The following is a 20,743-nucleotide window of genomic DNA, read 5'->3' as shown; positions in this document are numbered from 1 at the left end:
TTCATTTGTCTTTTGTTCAATACGTGAAATAAATAAATAAAAAAAAAAACATATAAATCATCAAATAAGTTAGTATAATTTTTTGATTTGCAATTAGTTTGCTATCACCAATTACACCTGTGCAATTATATTTTTGTTTTTATCCTCGCAGTTAAGAAAAACCTTTCGAATTGAGTTTTAAGTATCAACGATAAATTAAACATAATTTAACCATTTATTGTATACCATTTAAAAAAAAAAATATATATATATATATATATGTATATAAATAAATAGATATAGTAATATTTTTAACATAAAATTTGTCCAACGAGTGTCCTTATTAAAATAATAATGTAAAAGATAGGGGCAATTGCTTGACCCTTCCGTGTTTTATTTATTCCGAAGCCCTTTTTGAATCTACCGCTTGCAGGATGCATTAATTTTGTATTTCAATGAGGGGGTGACCATTATTACTCCCTTTTGCGATCCGAAATTTAAACAGTATTACTAGATATATGAATTTATTAATCAATCTGATTGCAAAAGGGGGCTCCAGTTTAATATATTTATTTATTTATATATTTATAAACATTTAATTATACAACAAGTTCACTTGGCCAAGATGATAAGCAACATCCGTTTCAAATTTACGTACATACATACATACATTATTTATTTATATATATATGTAACGTCTTTATATATATATATATATAAATGAGTAAGTATTTATCATGTGGCAAGTTTTGTCGTCACTTGATTTCGACTAGAGAAACGGACTAGACGAAATTGAAACTGTTCTACATATATATAGATTGCATAGACAGACTAGTTTTGTCTATTGATATTGTATTACGAAAATCTAATCGACAAATAAAAAACAAATACATAGATAAAGAGATAGATGGAGAATAAGATAAAGAAAAAGAATGAAGTGGAAATAAACGTAAATATATAAACAAGAGAAACACAAATATATAATCTTTACTATTTAAATATAAATATAATGATTTACTAAATAATTATATTCTAATTAATGTCACAATAATTATAAAAGAAATTCCTTTCACAATTTTATACAAGTATATACAATAGATAAATAGAGAGATAAAGAGAGAGAGAGAGAGAGAGAGAGGGGAGAGTAAGGTATAGAAAAAAAATGACGTGGAAAAAAACATAAATACAAAATGATTTAATAATTGCATGACAATAAAACGAATCTTAGAATTTTTTTTTACAGACATGCAAACAAACGTTACAACGTGTACACACATACAAAAAAAAGAAAATGTCGAAATTTAAAGAATATTTAATAATTAATAAAACTAATTAGACAATTATTATGAATGAAACATACAAACGTACAGATGCATAGAAACAAATTAATTATCAGAAGAGAGTTTTATGATGATCACAATCAAAACGTAGATTATATTTGTTCTTTAAGGTGTATCGTCAAAGAAAATCATATTAATGGTAGAGTAAAAATGACCTTGACATTAAAAGTACACACAATGATATAAGAATTATTTATTTTCAGGGTCGAGGATTTTCCTTCAGTTTTCTACGGTCGTTGCATTTTTTTTTTTTTTTTTTTTTTTTTAAATCGATCAGAGTATACACATTATCCAATCGTAGAATTGCGTTTAAACCAGTGGCAGAAGAATAACATAAAGATAGAAAGAGAGAGAGGGAGAGAGAGAGAGAGAAGGAAGGAAAAGAGGAAGAGAGGGAAAAAGAGAGAGAGAGAGACACACACACAGACAGAGAGAGAGAAAATGGCCCCCACCCATCAGCAGGAAGAAATAGAGGGGCGGTCATATAAAGAGTATGCTTACAGCCCTGTACCAGTGAGTTCCTCTTCGGCAGTGTACGAATTAACCACCACTACTACCACTAACGATACAATAACAACAACAACAACATCTTTTAATAAAGAAACATTAGTTGAAAATATTAATAATAAAGAAGAGTGTAAAATATCAGATACATTTGGAAAAGCTAAGGGCAAGTGCAGTGCTGCCGAAATGGCTGAGAAAGGATCTACTCTGTTGCAATACGTTGCAGCTGCTGCAGGTTAGCTATTTTTACTATTTTTTTTATATTTTTTTTTATTTAATCTAATATATTTAATATATTTAATATATATTTATTAGATGATTATCGTTAATAAAATACTATATTGAAATAATATGAAATAATTGCAAAGTTTAAACGCTTGGTAGTTGCAACATTTTTGAATGTTTCTGTTTAATGTTTCTTTTTATTTTTTATTTAGTATCAAATATTTAATATATATATTTAATATATTTATTAATATATTTATTATTATATATTTATTTAATATATTTATTAATATATATTAAATAGTATTACTATGGAAATACTATGAAATAATTGTAATGTTTAACGCTTTATTGCAAAATTATGGAATCTTTCGTTAGTGCTTCTTTATTTCTTTTTTCTCATGGATTCCTTTTTTTTTTTTTTTAATTTTTTTTTTTTTTACAAACTATATCGAATTTGTATTAAAATAATTTTGTTTTTGTATGCATTGTTCCGCGCGATTATTAAGTTTAAATGTAAATTGAAATAGTTTTGTGTGCATTGACAATCTTTAAGCATCGTGTTTCATTTTGAAATGAACAAAATGATTTGTTGCGAATGTTATGGGATAAATTATTTATCGGATTAAAACAAAAGCCAGATTTAATTACAATGACGTTGAAATATAATTATCAATATATATATAATAATACTAATAATAATAATAAATTTTCTTGGGTTCGGATTTAACGTGATACACACAAACCAGACGAAAATAGATAAACTTTAGTCGATAACACATAAGCAGTAATAAGCCATGGTATCACGTCCTGACACATACACACTTACACGAGTTTCAAATTGAAATAGAGATATTTTCTTTGTGTTATTCTCTTTGTGTCTAATCAAATTTAAATCGTTGCCTATCATTATTGTTGTTTGGATCATTTGAATTTAATGTTGAAATGGAATTCGTTTAATTATATGTTTAACACGTTTGAATTAACGCAAACGTTCGTATTAATAATACGTAAAATTTAATTTACGTTAATTTGATTTTATTCACATTTAATATAAATGAAAATTATTCGCGATACTGAGAAGAATTTTTTTGTTTTTTATTTTTTTTTCTGTAGTTTAAAATTGACGACTAATCTTAAAATAATTATTTGGAAAAAAAATAATCGAATAATTATTTTTTCTTCTCTATTGTATTAAGTTCATCAAATTTTGCAAATTATTTTCTTGGTATCAATTGTAAACAAAAAATTGTTTTAAATCACTTTCAAGAATTTCATTGCGTTTCGATGTAATAACTAACAGAACGTGTTAGTTGAAACAATTTGTTAATTAACGAACGTAGTGAACTATTTATGCATGTCATGTTAAATAATAATTTCTTTCAATCGAAAACATTAAATAAATAAATGAATAAACAAAAATTCAATTAAAATAAAAAAAAAAACAAAAACCAAAAAACAAAGATAAATAAAGAGAGAATGAAAGGAGATTAAAAGAAAATAAATTAAAGACGCACGTGCGCATTCGCGTGCATTTAAAATAAGCGCACAACATTCTGATCGAACTTCGAACTCGATGCCGACGTCCTCGAATAGTTGCAAACCACGTGACTAAAAAGCTTATGTATAAAAACACGTCACGGGGGTGTGTGTGTGTTCGTATTTTAAATCTCACGTATATATTTGTTTTTCATACTGCAATGAAAAATCTGACATATTTAAATGACAATTCATTGTGAATAAAATCAATTTGATTTCTTATCAAAACACAAACGCAATTAATTTCACAATTCCGTGAATTATCAATAATGCTGACGCAATTATGACACAAAATTTTCTTTCCAAGTATCTTATAATATCGTTACAAAATTTAATGATTTTTTTATTTTTATTTTCAAATAATTATTTCAATATGAACAATTATAGAGTATAGTTAAGTTTAAGAAGTGAGAAGAGAGAAATGAAATTCTTAAATGACGTTATCGTGCACGTGCTTCAGATGATTCGAATATGTTAAAGTTCAATAGTGTTATGCGGTCTTGTCGTTGTCAGGTGACGCATAACTTGATTTTGGTTACTATATTTAAAATCAATATATATAGATATATATATATATCTTTATTCCGTCTCTGTGTCTTGTATTGCATTAACGTCTCGCCTTATTGCTAATTATAAAAATAATTAATCCTTTTTTAAAATCTTATTTTGAAATGTCTATCCATCCATCCATCCATCCATCCATCCATCCATCCATCCATTCATCCACTTGCATTTTTACATACAATACGCGTTAACATTTATTTTCTATTTTTATACATATTCTTTATATTAATTCGATCATTTTTGATCATACGTATTATTTGACAATTTAGTCAAATTAGTTTAATCGAAATCGTGAGAACTGCAAAAATGGCAACGATGAGAATTGAAAATTTGTATTATTTCGTAACCTACACAAATGTCGTGTTTGATTCTATCAACGTCACAGATTACTATAATGGTTTTAACACAGCTAATGAGGAAGTAATTCGGCTCTATTGAAAGATCTTACATCTTTTATAAAGCTGATACTTTAATTTCAATCTTTAACACCGGATACTCACTTGTTTTCATATTCAATTTATTTCTACATCAAATTATTCCAATATATTTCCAATGTTTCTTATTTTTAATTCCAATTTTAATTTTACTTTTATCCTCATTTAAGTAAACCCCACCCTCCCCCCCCCCCCCAAAAAAAACAAACCAACACACAAAAATCTTTTCCTCTTTCAATTAATTTTTAATTTATATTCTATCCTTTCGAAGAGGATTTTTTTTTGTTTATTTCAACATTTAGTTTTTGTCCTTCCTCGTGTAATTTTCCGATCAATGACATCTCACGCGTATTTTCCCTTATTGGTTTTTCATTTCTGTTTTTTTTTTTTTTCATTATTTTATTTCAATGACTTTTCTGTATTTTTTTTTTATCTTACAAACATGTGTTCATCTAAGTTCAATTATGTGTAAAATAAGAAACGTAGTACATGTATGCGTGCATGTATGTTAATAAACGCTTAATTAAGTTTTTATTCGAGATGACAAGAAAAAAAAAAAATAATAAAATTATTTTCAAAGAAATTAAAAATGATGAGCATTTTTTTCTTTGTTTGTTTGTTTGTTTGTTTGTTTCTTCTCCCGATCGAATAATTCTGACAATACGCGAAACACAAAATATACAATAGGAAAAGGTGTTTATCGTAAATGTCAAATGATGTTTTTATTTTATTTTTAATTATTTTTCTGTTTTTTTTTTTAATTTTTTTCCTTCATCAATAAAGTCAAGTTTTAATTTAAATCACTTTCAATACTCAATTCGTACAACTTGAAAAAGTATTTCAATTTTCAATGATTAAGATTATTAAAAAGAACAAATTAAAAGGATCATTATATATTTAGATTAATTATTCGAATATTGATAGAAAAAAGTTGATCAAAAATTTGACTGACCCTCTCTTTCGTTTAATTTTTAATGTGATTAATTGAAATACTTAATAAAAAAAAACAACAAAAAAAAGAGACATCTCTAAAAAAAAAACTATCGATTTGTCAACATATATATACACGGGTTAGATAATAATTATTAATAAATTTAGATTTGCATTTGTTAAACGTCAAGTGGATAGAAATTCTTATCGTTGTAAAAATTGATAATGCTACGTGTGTAATCACACCATTATCGATCGATAATAGCCATTTATAAGGATTACTTTTTAATTCCTAGAATTAATTCTACGCGATAATTCTCGCACTTACAAGTGGAAAACTTAGTTCTATAAATTTATAGATAAAGAAACGATAGACAAAGACAATTTACATTATTATTCTCATATTTAGAACATTAGATTTGATTGATATTTTTGATTTATTTTGTTCTTCTTATTTTTATTCAGATATAATTTTTATTTATAAATTTTAGTCAGATTTCAGATTTATTTGTTCTGCAATTTATATATTTGTATTTTATTTAAAATTAAATATTAATACACAATGAGAATTTAAAATTGTGTGGATTGATTATTCGATAATTATTCATTTGGAAGATATTAATTAAAAATATACGATATAATTAAAATATATTACAAAACAAAAAATGCGTAATCATTGTAAACGCGCTGAATATTGTAAAATTACATTTCATTTGATACGCGATATTAAAATAATATTAATAATAATAATGAGATTATAATTAGCTGTGTTCTTATATATAATCGAAATATTTTAATTAGTATACATGCATACACATGTTTGCATACGTAAAGGAGAATATGTTTATAGTTAAAAAAAAAAAAAATAAAAAATAAAAAATAAATAAATAAAAACAATATGCATACGTAAGTATGAATGCATCGTAAACGATAAGAACACAACTATGACGAACATAATCATCGACTATACTCTAATAAATATTATTATTCTTTTCTACGTATTTTTAACATCTTTTTTTCTTTCTTTTTTTACATTTAATTAAAATTATCTTGCATATATATATATATATATGTAAATACGGTTTAACATCATATTTTGTAAAGTCAAATTACGAAATATTAAAACACACGTAAGTCGTCGTTTATCAAATTACAAAATAATTTATTATTTCTGCTTGATATTTTTCCAATCTTTTATTTTATATTTTTGGCTAACGAAATAAAAAAGTGTGATAACATTTATATGATATAAAAGAAAATATTAAATTAAATTAAATAAAATTAAATTAAATTAAATAAAATTAAAATTAAAAGAAGCAAAATATAAAACATTTTCTTTATACTAAACAAATGTTTCTTTGAGTTTTCTATAGACAACAATTTTAATTAAAATACAAAGAAATTGCAAAAGAACAATAAAAACACTTAATCACCTTTTTCTATTTTTTTTTTTTTTTTTCTTTTCAAGAATTCGTAAAGAAAAGAGAAATTATTGGAAGGTCGATTGATTAAACGTCAAACAATTAAACAAATGAGATATATCAAATAATCCTTTATTGGAATGTTATTTTCCCTATTTTAGAAAATGTCAATGAAAAATCTTTAAAGGTAAATAATCTCCAACATCTTAAGTAGCCAACATGTTTCATGATAACGACCTATCAAATGTAATTAAATCGAAAAACTCAAGGTAAAAAGAAAACAAACCTTTAAGAAACTTATGTTAACCGATAAAATTGATCGCATTGATCACGTTTGTATTAACTCAAGTGCGATTAGAGATCTTTGAACGTGAGTAATAATCCGATTTGTATACACACACACATATATATATATATATATATATATATATATAATTTATTTATTTATATATTATTTAAATTAATTTATTTATTATTATTATTAATAATTATAATTTATTATTATTTATATATATATATATATATATATATATATATATATATATATATATATATATATATATATATATAATAATATAATTTAATAATATATATAATATTACTATATTATTAATTATTAATATTATTATAATAATTATATAATATTATCATAATTATAATAATATATATAATATTATATTATTAATTATTAATATTATTATAATAATTATTAATATTATTATTATATATATATATATATATATATATATATATATATATATATATATATATATATATATATATATATATATATATATATATATTTTATATATTTTAAATTATAGTATAATATAGTGTATAATATTATATATAATATTATATATAATATAGTATAATATTTAATAAAAATATTTAATATTTATAATATAGTATAATATTTATTACAGTATAGTATAATATTTTTATATATTTTAAATTTTATAGTATTATTAAAAATTTTTAAATTTATATTAATATTTATATTTATTATCAATAAATATATTTGATTTGCATTTAAATATCACAATACGATTTGACGTCATAAACTTGGACTTGACATTTGATAGTGAAAAATACATATATATATATATATATATTTAATACGTTTTTAATGAAAATAATATTAGTACGTCTGTTGAATCGTAAAAAAAAAAAAAAAAGAAGAAAAGATTTTCAACTTGACTTTGATCTTTCATCTTAAATAGAAAATTAAAAAAAAAACTAAAAAAAAAAAAACATGAGCAAAAAAAAGAAAAAGAAATTTAGAACGAAGATAAGATTATTCGTGTGACGTTATCGTACACGCCCACTAATTTCCGATATATATATATTTTCAAATACTAAAAATCATATCGACAATTTGCAAGTAGTCTGTTTTAACAAAATGATATCTCATTTTTGACATAAATATGTATATTAATAATAATAATCATACGTCGCGAATTACATTTTTTTTTCTTCAAGTTCAATATAAATCTTCTTCTTCTTATCAAAGTAGGAAATTTCCTATCATATTTTCAAAGAAAAAAAAAACGCCTTTTTTAATCAAAATATCGTACGACATAACGAGGTTCGTTTCCTTGGCCGTTGTTTTGACCCCGTCGTCCGATTCATGAGATTTTTAATTATATCCAAATGAATAATAATAATAATACTAATAATAATAATAATAATATCGATCGAACATCTAATTTTTGTTTTTTACTCTACGGCTCTGTGTACTCTCAATTTAACTTCAATTGAATTTAATTTCGCGTTCTAATTTGTAATTTTATTCTTAACATTAGATTTACGGATGTTTTAATTTCATAATTTTTTTTAATGATTTAATAACATTGTTTGAATGAAGGGTTGAGTAAAAAGAATGGAACTAATATTTACTACGTATATTTCATGACGTATAACTAAAAACCACAATATCAGTTTTTTCAAAAATAGTATTTAAATTTTTTATAAATATATAATAATCAATCGAATGTTCAATAAATCAAATATTGGCTCAATTCGTAAATCTAATGTTAAGAAATTTATTCATACAAAATTTCTATTTCTAATTTATCAGTTTTATTTCTAAGTTTAGTTTTTTTTTCTTCTTTTTTTTTTTGTTTTTTTTTTTTACGAAACGATAAGCATAATTTAAACTTCACATTGTATCGGGACTATGCAAAATTTCTTATCCTTGTCAAAGAAAGACAATAACAATGAAGAAGAAGAAGAAGAAGAAGAAGAAGAAGAAGAAGAAGAAGAAGAAGAAGAAGAAGAAGAAAGAAAAAAAAAAAAGAGAAATGTTTAAGAAAAATATTTCGTACGAAATGTTTGCTCTTTAATTAAATCGCAATAAAAAGAACAATAACAACAACAAAAAAAAAAACAATAAAAGAAAAAAATATACCGGAGGAATTTTCGAAGAAGCAACAAACAAATTGGCAGGAAAGAAAATATTTTGTCCTTCACCCGGTGTCATCCCACCCCTCCTCCCCACCTTGTACCAAACAACCTCTCAGATATATTTTTTCGCGTGTCGATGTAAGAAAAAAAAAAAAAAATAATACGAAAAAACAAAACATCGAATTCGTGTCCGTTTTTCTTTTTTTTCTTTGGGTAATAGTTGCATAATTCTCTTTGCGTTTGAATGATTCGACATACACCTTTCAAAGGCTCGGTCGAGTTGCATAATTTTACGATGATGCTGATGCTGATGATGATGATGATGATGATGATGATGATGATAATGATGATTATGATGACGTTATTACACTTTGCGATGATTGTGATACACATGCTGGTTGGTTGCATTGCGGTACAGATAAAAAAAAAGAAAATATTGAAAAAAATAAGAAAAAAAAATTTAAAAAAAAATATTAAAAAAAAAATAAAAAAAATATCGTAGCAACACTCAATGCGACAACAATCGATACAACAATCGATAGGAGAAAAAAAAAACCCATTCGTATTATCTTGTTCGTCTTAGATGCCGGTTATAATCGTTTATCACGTTTTAAAACTAACACACAACTAATGGAAAAATCTCTGTCTACTTTCTACGAGTGTCTTTCATTATCTAACCGATTGTTTTTTTTTTTTTCTATTTTTTTTTTTTCTAACGCTTCTATTTTTTTTAAGTCTTCCCCCTCGCCCTCTTGCGCCCCGCCCTCGCCTTCTCCCCGTCACTGTCACTCTCCAACATTCTATTCCCCTTTTTAATTTTCTTCACCAATGACCGACTGCAACATTATATAAAATCGATCATTCCTGACATAGTTGAATCGACGTTTTATTTTTTTTTTTTATATTTTTTTCTTTCTTTATTTCTTTGTTTTTTTTTTTTTTTTTTTTTTTTTTTATTTCTTACTTCGATAAATAAGGAAAAAACTAAGTTGAATTAAAATATATAGAGACATATTTTAATATTTTAAATTATTATATTATAATAATATTAATATAATATATTAATATTATAATAAATTAATAATAAATATAATTATAATATAAAATATATATTATTATAATATATATATATATATATATATATATATATATATATATATATATTATTTTTTATATTATATTTATATAATATTATAATTATATAAAAGAAGAAGAAGTTTATTTTTCAGGTATACCCCTTTAGGGTGTTTACCCCGAAGGCCCCCCCCCTACATGTTCGTTCCCCTTGACAATATACTTAATTCTAATTATACCCTAATATAATATTAGATATTAATGAGATATATTTTAATATTTATAATATAAATTATTTATAGAGATATATTTTAATATTTACTATCTTCAAAATTGATATTCATTTGCACAGTGGTACGTAAATATATATTATTTTACAATGAAATAATTTACAATTTAAAGAAGTGTATACATATATATATATATATATATATATATATATATATATATAATCATTAAATATTACATTTGACAAAAAAGCAATTTATCATTTTGTATCAAGTGTCGGAAATAAATGTGTAATAAAAGCAGGTTACGAGTAGTCGTCAGTAGTAAGTCCTTGATAAAATCCGAAGCAATTTCAAATGAAATAAGCGATTATGCAAAAGCTCTGTGCTAATTTAACGACAGATTTTATCGCAGAAAATGCCTCCGATGTTGCCTGTGAAAATTGACTTGAAAAGATTTACACACAAGTATTCTTTAAAAAACAAAAAAAAAAAAAACCCCATTTTTTTGGTTTTTTTATTATTTTATTTTTCTTTACGCAATACTATTATCTTGATGGAAAATTAATTAATAATTCGTTCCCTGTATTTTCTATCATTGAGAGAAACATTTGATCACAATAATAAATGTTCGTGAGAATTTTGTTATATTTTGTATAATTTCGTTTTTTTCTTGTTTTTTTTTTTTTTTTTTTAGCGAATTTAAGCATAATGGCGACAGGTGCGATGATGGGTTGGACCAGTCCAATATTACCACAACTCAAGAAAGGAGAAAATACACCATTGGATCGTCCAATTACAGAGAACGAGTCATCCTGGATAGGATCGTTGGTAGCAGTTGGTGCTGCTGTTGGAAGTTTCTTAGCTGGATATGCTGCAGAAAGGTTTCAATTATTTCATTTTGTTTTATTTTTTTAATAATATTAATTATTATTATTATTATTATTATTTTGTTAATGTTTTTAAGTTAACAATTCTAATGACAATATCATTCGTGTGTCACAGATTTGGCCGAAAGTACAGTTTATTATTTTGTATTGTACCTTTCACCATTGGTTGGGTACTGATAGCTACAGCAAATGCTGTTGTACAATTGTACATAGCTCGATTTATATTTGGTATTGCCTTGTCCTTCGCATTCACAGTTGTACCTATGTACGTGGGAGAGATCGCTGAGGTAAGAAAAATAATTATCTTCAAAACGAAATCATACTATTGTTAATCCAAAGTACTCGGTTACATGTTAAATCATATTGCTATTCATGCATTGTATCACAACGAAACCTTTGTGTGTGTGTGTGTGTGTGTGTGTGTGTGTGTGTGTCGATATGAGTTTGCTCATTTTTATTTCACTCTCTTATGCGACACACCAAATGATGATTTTTGTATTTTGTATTTTTTCTTTTTTTCTTTTTTTTTTTTTTCAAAATTGCATTTCATTCAATTGCAAAGTAATTTTTAGATATTAATTAACTACAATTTAACGTGTGTATAAAAAAAAGGGCTTAGAATTTTAATGCAATTATAAATTTTGATCAATATTTTTTGTAGACGTCAATTAGAGGAGCATTGGGATCTTTTCTACAATTGTTCATCACATTTGGATTGTTTTACTCTTACGTAATTGGTCCATTCGTATCTTACATGGTATTCTGGATCCTTTGTGCCAGTTTACCAGTAGTCTTTTTCATTGTCTTCATGTTGATGCCAGAATCACCCTATTATTTGATATCCAAAGGTAAAAGGGAAGAAGCTGTTGCTGCATTAGTCAAATTACGTAGCTCGAGTGAATCAGCTGTACAAAGTGTAGCAAACGACTTGCAGGTAAGAATAATAAACCCAATAATCAAAATGATTTATTTTTTAATTAATGTTGTATATAAATATATATATCTAATAAAATTTGTATTAATTGTAAATCGAGATGGTTAATTTATCGATAAATATTTACGTGATACTTACTATAGTCACGTGGCTCGTATTCTCGTTGAATAAAATTCTATCAGTTTAATATCACTTGTCCGGTCACGTTCATTTAACGAGGCCTTAGTAAAGGTCGTTCTTTGATCTTAACTAGTGTGTATTTGTGTATAAGCGAATCATCGAACCTAATATATATATATATATAATATATTATTAATGTAATTCTAAACTATTTAGTAAATTATAACAACATTCAAAATAATACCACAATTGCAATGAAATAAATAAAATAATAATACAGAAAAATACCTAAAAAAAAAAAAAAACAACTATTCTATATTTTAAATTTAATCAAATATTATTGTATAAAAGTGTTAATTGTATATATTATAACGCGTTTAGAATAATTAGAACGTTTATTTAAGTCACGTGTTAGAAAACAATCTGTCATTGAGTCGTGTGCATTATAATAAGTCAGACGATTGACCTCGTGCAGCACTTCGGAGGAGAAGGCCCTCTTTATCGATCTGATAATAAATCGATTCACGCATTGGAACACTTGAATTAATTCTTCTTATGCATATTTTATTTATAGACAAACGTAGTAAAATTAATTAACGCGTTTAACATAATTGAAACATTAATAATGTACTACACACGTGTTTAGAAGAACTGTTAAGAGAAATTCTTTGTAGAAAAATATTATATATCATTGATTCAATTAAATCCTACGTTAATGTTTCATATTACTACTTACATTTTTATGTTATAAAAAAAAAATTTGGTTTGTGTTTTTTTGTCTTTTAGGATTCCTACGAAGAATCGATACAAAAGCAGACAAAATTTTCCGATCTTTTTACCGTAAAAGCAAATTTCAAAGCGCTTATATTCACCGTACTATTGGCATCCTTTCAACAATTGACCGGCATTAACGTTGTCCTATTTTACATGGGTGACATATTTGAAGCTGCTAAGAGTTCATTGGATCCAAATATTGCTACGATTATTGTCGGTGCTGTACAAATTGCTGCATCTTTTGTCACACCGTTTGTCGTTGACAAACTAGGAAGGAAATTACTTCTCATCACTTCTGGTATCGGTGAAATTGTTACTTTGGTAAGTTGAAACGTTCAGATAAGAAATTCTTTCTTTTTTGTTTTTTTTTTTATGCAATTTCAATCAAAATGAATGATAATCAATTGACAAAATAACCACAACAACACAACAACAACAAAAATTATTTAACGAGAAACGAACGATAATTTGTGAAATAATTTGTACAATTATTTAACAAATTATTATTTAATCTTCGATCATCTTGAAATTCATCATCAAAACGGATGTACGAATGATGCGTGCACAGGTTATTCCCAAAGGTAAAAAAAAAAAAAAAAGAAAAGGAAACAAATTATACGGGAAGAAGTTAAGTACTAAAACGTTTCAATTAAACGCATTCCGTGAGTTTTCTTACTCGAATTCATGGCCAAGCTCGTTAAGATCTCGGAACGCGTGTACTATAGCATTGATGATAGCATTCACGTGACCTTCCATTTAAAAAAAAAAAATAAAAAAAAACGAATTATTCAAGAGGGAGATCGTCATTTATTCACATTGATATTATTACGAATTTTTTGTTGTTGGTTTCCTATCTAATTTGGAATTATAATTATAAAAATTGAATGAATTATTCATACGAGTGCAACGTACAGTAGTTTTATACTTATTCAAGGTTATGAAAAGTAAGCAAAGGTTGCACATCGAAGAATTATTACGTTTATATACATATATATATATATATATATATATATATATATATATATATATATATATATGTATTCGATTGATGAGCACGCATACTTGAACACACGTGTTCACAAGTTGATTAAATAATACAACCACTAACGATGATTCAATTGAATAATAAATTTGTAATTAATTGTTATTGCTTTATTTGAAATTTTGTTGGATTTGTTCTTTCCTTTTCTCTTCCTTTGAGGAAGGGGGGGGGGAGGAAATGAGATGATAAGTTAATTGTTTTTTTTTTTTATTAATATTTTGCATTTGTTATTTTGATTACAGGGTGCCTTAGGTCTTTACTTTTATCTACAAAAATACGAAGATCCAGAAGTAGTCGATTCAATTTCAATGTTACCCGTTATATCATTGGTAATATTTATCTCAACATATTGCATCGGTTGGGGACCATTACCGTGGGCAGTTATGGGTGAAATGTTTGCACCTGACGTTAAATCCAAAGCTTCCGGTATAACCGTATCGAGTTGTTGGTTATTGGCATTTTTCATAACGAAATTTGCCAGTGACATTACTGGAGAATTTGGACATCACACAACCTATTGGATGTTTGCCGTATTTTGTTTGTTAAGTGTATTATTCACCATATTCCTATTACCTGAAACCAAAGGTAAATCATTGAAGGAAATTCAAGACGAATTGAGCGGTATCAAACCTATAATACCTGAATTCACCAATTACGAATTGCCGGTTAAACAATGATATCATCAATCAGGGTCGGAGATGGTTCGTCTTAAGGACGTACATTATCCTTGGAAAAACTTTTACGGGTCTATTTAAAACACGCACAAAATGAAAATGAAGAAATACAATATATTAGTTAGGGGGATTCGTTTTTTTTTTTTTTAGGATTTTCATTCGGTCCAACTTCTCGACCCTGGCCACGAATTGAAATTCGATTGAACAATGTGCTTATTGTTTAATCGCAAAAGTGGTGTTTTTTTTGTTTTTTTTTTTTTTTTTATATCGGATAACAAAAAGAAAAAAATGGCGAACCACGAATGGGTCACGAATTAAGAAATTCCATTGGACAATTTGTTGATTATCAAATTGGTTAAAGTGGTGTTGTTGTTTTTTTTTTTTTTTTTTTTTATATTTGGACAAGAAAACTGGAATAATGGTGAATCCACAACTAATGGAGTAAACAAAAATGTGATTTATTTCTTTCGTTTTATTTTTATCAGTATTGGACGGTGGGATGGAAAGGGGAGGGAAGGGCTGGCTGGGCTGGGTTGGGGTCGGGTAAAGGTCGAGAAATCGTTGGAAAGTTTGACGCAACGATCCAATCGTTTTTCTCAGACGTTTAAATACGTCGTACAACGTGTCGAGGTCACAACTTGTTTCGATCATTCCCAAAAGGGAAAATAATGCACACGTTTATCTTCAAGATCATCATTTTTATTATATATATATATGTATACTAAAAGTTTGGCGTTCCGTGCTACAATTATTATTATTATTATTATAAAAATCGCGTCCCTTTTTAATTGTAACTTGTTTTTTACTCTTTTATTATTTTAATTGATTCTTCTTCCATTCTCTTTTTCGTTTTATAAGAAATCTATGTGATAACATATTTATATTATTATAATTATATTAACACGTTGACGCCGGCGCCGATTTTCAATGTCTACGCTGTGGGGCGGCACTCGAATCTAAAATGCGCTTCATCTGACGGCGCGTGATTTTTGCTTGTTCAAACCTAAACTAAGGCGGACCACCGGTGGTACGCGCCGCCCGATGAGATAATCTAGTGCGGGCCACCGGTGGTACAAGCCGCTCGATGAGACAGTCTAGTGCGGGCCACCGGTGGTACGCGCCGGCGTGAACGTGTTAAATTAATTCACATTTTATATATTCCTTTGATCAAACGTGTCGTCAATTATTATAAGAAAGAAAGAAAAGAAAAAAGAATTAATTTTTTTTATCAAAATTAACGAAAAAAGAAATAAGAGTAGTATTTTCACGGACGCGTGTACATATATATATATATATATCTTTAATTGTGAATTGTATAAAAAAAAAAAAAGGAAAAAGAAAAAAGAAAAAAAAAACACACACAGAACAAACAAACAAACAAAATTATTCCTTCATATTTTTAAATATAATAATTATTATTTTATCGTTTTTTAATTACTATGATTAGGTATATTATTTGAGAAAAATCGTTTATAATTGCAAGACGATTTAAAAATTTTTTAATTTAGTAGACGGAATAATAGTGTATTATTGTTGTTGTTGTTTTTTTTTTTGTTAGTATGCATGTGTCGTGTGAGTGTTGTGTGTGTGATGTGTGATGTGATGTGATGTGTTTACCTTTGCGAGAACTCGAGCAATTTTGTTGGTCTTTTTCCTTTCCTTTTTATTTTATTTTATTTTATTTTATTTTATTGTTTGTTTATACAAAAAAATTCGAATTCGGAATCGTTAAAACGATTTACGAGAGTAGGAAGTGGTGTTGTCTATGCAAGTTCCTTCTTTAAACATTGATCGAACTGAATGAATGTAGGTCGAACTGGAAAAACCTGACTGAAGTTCACGATCGATTTACTATTATTATTATTATTATTATTACTATTATTATTATTAATATTGCAACTATGCTATATTATTACAAATGCCTGCCACTGCTACAAAGTCGTTACTGCTACAAACTCGTTCAACTTGAATATAAATGTCAATGAAGTTTTTGCTTTTATTGTTTTCTTTTGGTTTTTTTATTATTATTATTATTATTATTAATATTAATATTATTATTATTATTATTATTTGTTGCATAACGCGAACGAGATATTTTCTAATGTATCTTTTTTAACGATGCGTCATCACAAATGTTCTTTTTGTATTTCTTTTTTCTTTTCTAACTCTTTTCTTCCTCGTAATCGTTGTGTGTGTGTTTTTTTTTCTTTTTTCTTTTTGATAAAAATCTCAATCAAATTTGTTCGTGATGATGACGATGTAAAAAAAATGACAACACGTTATTGATTGTAAAATTTGACAACATCCAATGCACAAATATTCAAATACATAATAACCAAACTGCCTCCCCCCCGTTTATCTCTCGTTCGCGATTCGTCATACCTACTACTAGTCAATTAATAATTTTTTTTTTTTTTTACAATTACTTTTATTTTGTTTTATTTTTTTTTTCCATTTGAGATCAAAGGAAAGGTTGAAAATGGAAAAAGAAAAGAAATTGTTTATAGGTTGAATAATAATAATAATAATAATCGAACGATAATTATTTATCCCGACAAAATACTTTTCGATCAATTCTTTTTGATTTTGATTTTAATTTTGATTTTATATTTTCAACTCTTTGATGACATCATCATCATCATTTATTTATTTAAATATTATCCCAATGAAGTATTTTTATTTTATTTTATTATATAACTTTGATTTATATCATTATTATTATTATTACTGTCATAATAATTATTTTTATTATTAACAATAAGAAGATTTGTTATTTTCATAACAATAATGCAAAAATAGGAATGATAGAACTAAAAAATTATTTTTAAATTATATTTCAGAATAAAAACAGAATAAAAAAAAAAATTTAAAACCCCACCACACACACACACACACACACACAAATATATACACACACACACATATATATATATAGGGAAAAAAAGAAAAGAACAAAGTGTAAATTTCCATAAATTGCAAATCTGACACCTTAATCGTTTGTGAAGATCTTTTTAGAAAAAAAAAACCAATTAATTAATTTATTCTACAATTGCTGCCGCCGTTCTTGTTTAAAAAAAATGTTTTTACAAAGAGTTGCACCTATGAATGGAGCACACACACACACACAACACATATATATATAAATATTCATTGCTTGCTTATAACACACGCATTACAAATACGATTACAAAAAGAAAATATAATTATCGTTATAAAATGTAAACTCGTAAAACGTGTACGTAGTTGAACATGACTATCGTTCAAGGCCAAGAAAAAAAACATTCCTATATTTCGCGTTACACTTCTTCTTCTATAATATACGTGGATAAAAAGAAAAAAAAAAAGAAAAAAAAAGAACAAAAAAAAATCAAAATTAAATGCGCAAAGCCAGATATACATATACCGTTTTACCGTGTCGGAATTTTTATTTTAATTTTTATTTTATTCTTTTTTTTTTTTTTTTTTTAATAAGAAGTTGAAATAGTAAAATTAGATGATTTGTTGATTATTCTTAGAAAAATACTTTGATCATTTTCACACACGTTAATTAATTACTTTTCGTTAATTACATTTTTTCCCCCGGCGATATTTGCCTATTTTTTTTTGGTTTTGTTTTTTGTTTTCTTTTCGCGTTTGAAACAAACATTTTATCAACAAGAAGAAAAATAAAGAAAACTAAAGCGAGATAAGAAATTTTACGATAAACAATAATAATAATAATAATAATAATAATAATAATAAAAAAGGAAAGGAAAGCAAAGGAAAAGAAAGAAATCTTTTTGTGTGTGTGTTGTAACGAAGCGAAGTGAAACGAAACGAAACGAAATGAAACGAAACGAAACGAAAACGGGGAAACGAAGAAAAGAAAAACTAATTTATTTAAAAATAAAATGGGATAATTAATTGTTTCTATTTTTTTCGTTCTTCGTACAGAACAATCATCAAAATAGTATTCGTAAGTTTCGCGTATAATATTTTAAATATTTTTTCTTACGAATATAAAATAATATAATATTCATTGCTCCTATAGATTATGATTATGTGTTTGTACGTGTATGGGTATGTGTGTGTTTGTGTGTATGAGAGAGAGAGAGAGAGAGAGAGAGAGAGAGAGAGAGAGAAACGAATATTGAAGCAATTACCAAAGATTTTAATCTTCAGTTGTGTATCGAACTCGTTAATCCTCGCTGTATTTTGAATGTTAACACTGTATTACTCATCGCAATGAAATTTCCCGCTTATTAATTATTATTATTATTATAATTTTTTTTTTACACACAACACACACACACACACACACACACACATTGTCGTGCGTCAATTAGTCCTACTCTTGTGGTATTTTTGTTTTCATAGCTTTTTTTTTCTTTTTTTTTTGTCCCCCACTATGCGCTGGTCGCTGCTGTTTTTTTTTTTTTGCTTTTTCCTTGTGTTTCATTATTTCGATTTGTTTTTTCTTATATTTCTTCTTTTTTTTTCTTTTTCTAAATAAATAAATAAATAAATAATTAATTAAATAAATAAGTAAATAATTAAATGAATAAATAAATAAATATATTTTGTAAACTATTAAATAAGAATATGAAACAAAAATAAAATAATTGTATATCTATATATATATATATATAGTATACAGCATAGAACAATCAATGTGTGAGAGTGAGAGAGAGAAAGAGAGAAAGTGTGTGCGTTTTTATCGATAAGATTATAAATTCAATGAAAATGTAATTAATGAATGAACGTTAAATGAAATGTAAAGTAATTAAATCAGGTATTTAATTTGATTTACTCAAATAATCGTTTTTCTGTGAGTCAGGGTTTGTTTGTTTTTTTTTTTCTCAAACTCAATTCTTCAATTCTGTGGAGGATATATATATATATTTTTTTTTTTGGAAGAATTTTCTTCTTTTTTTTTACTGTAATAAAACTTATCGCGTAAAAATTGATCAATTTCAACGATCTTTAAATTAAATTGTTCAACAAGAAACCCTGACGACGACCCCTCCCCCCCCCTTCATGAAGAGGGGGTTTTCTTGGTCAAGTGATGGATTCGACATTTTGAGAAATACTGATTTGTGTTTAAATGAAATTATACGAAAAATGTTAAAAGATAAATTATTTTATTTTAAATATGTGTGATAGAATGCGAGAGAAAAATAAAAAGCGTGTAAACGAGCACGATTAATTAATAAAATATCATAATTCAATTAGTAAATTGTAAATATTATTTGATAGCAACTATATACAAATATTATTATTATTATTATTATTATTATCATATACGCAAAAACGTATTATTATTAAACAAAAAAGGTGTGCAAATCTTTGTATATATACATATCTTTTATTGAAAATATTGAATAAATTAATAATTTTAAAATATGCAATTGTTTTCATTTATTTATTTATTTATTTTTTTTCATTAATTTGTCCATTTTTCTTTGAAAAAGAAAAACATGTGTGGATATCACACAAGTTAGAAGTGAAACATTATAATAAACAATTTTTGAAGATAATTTATTATATAATATTATTATAATATTGTTTGTATTTTTAATTTGTAATCATTTATTTAATTATTAATTTAATTATAAAAATATGCGCGCCTGTAGGTATGCAACCCTCCAGACACACTTTGAAAATGTTGCTTGCGAGCGTCATCTGTC

At 25.8% G+C, this 20,743-nt stretch overlaps 1 protein-coding gene across 1 annotated transcript; it reads left to right on the top strand.

The window, feature by feature from the left end:
- The first annotated feature begins 1,713 nt into the window (after positions 1-1,713).
- LOC107072811 (solute carrier family 2, facilitated glucose transporter member 8) lies at positions 1,714-20,464 on the top strand. Its single transcript, XM_015333059.2, has 6 exons — positions 1,714-2,058; positions 11,341-11,527; positions 11,649-11,820; positions 12,195-12,467; positions 13,374-13,682; positions 14,646-20,464. Exons 1-6 carry the CDS (start codon positions 1,761-1,763, stop codon positions 15,078-15,080), a joined length of 1,674 nt encoding a protein of 557 aa, XP_015188545.2. The 5' UTR covers positions 1,714-1,760; the 3' UTR covers positions 15,081-20,464.
- Positions 20,465-20,743: the final 279 nt, after the last annotated feature.

Source organism: Polistes dominula, unplaced genomic scaffold, assembly GCF_049000335.1.
Source record: "Polistes dominula isolate Pdom_NZ unplaced genomic scaffold, Pdom_raw_medaka contig_11, whole genome shotgun sequence".
NCBI classification, from domain to species: domain Eukaryota; kingdom Metazoa; phylum Arthropoda; class Insecta; order Hymenoptera; family Vespidae; genus Polistes; species Polistes dominula.
Note: the sequence above shows the minus strand (reverse complement) of the source record. Positions and strands in the feature narration are given on the sequence as shown.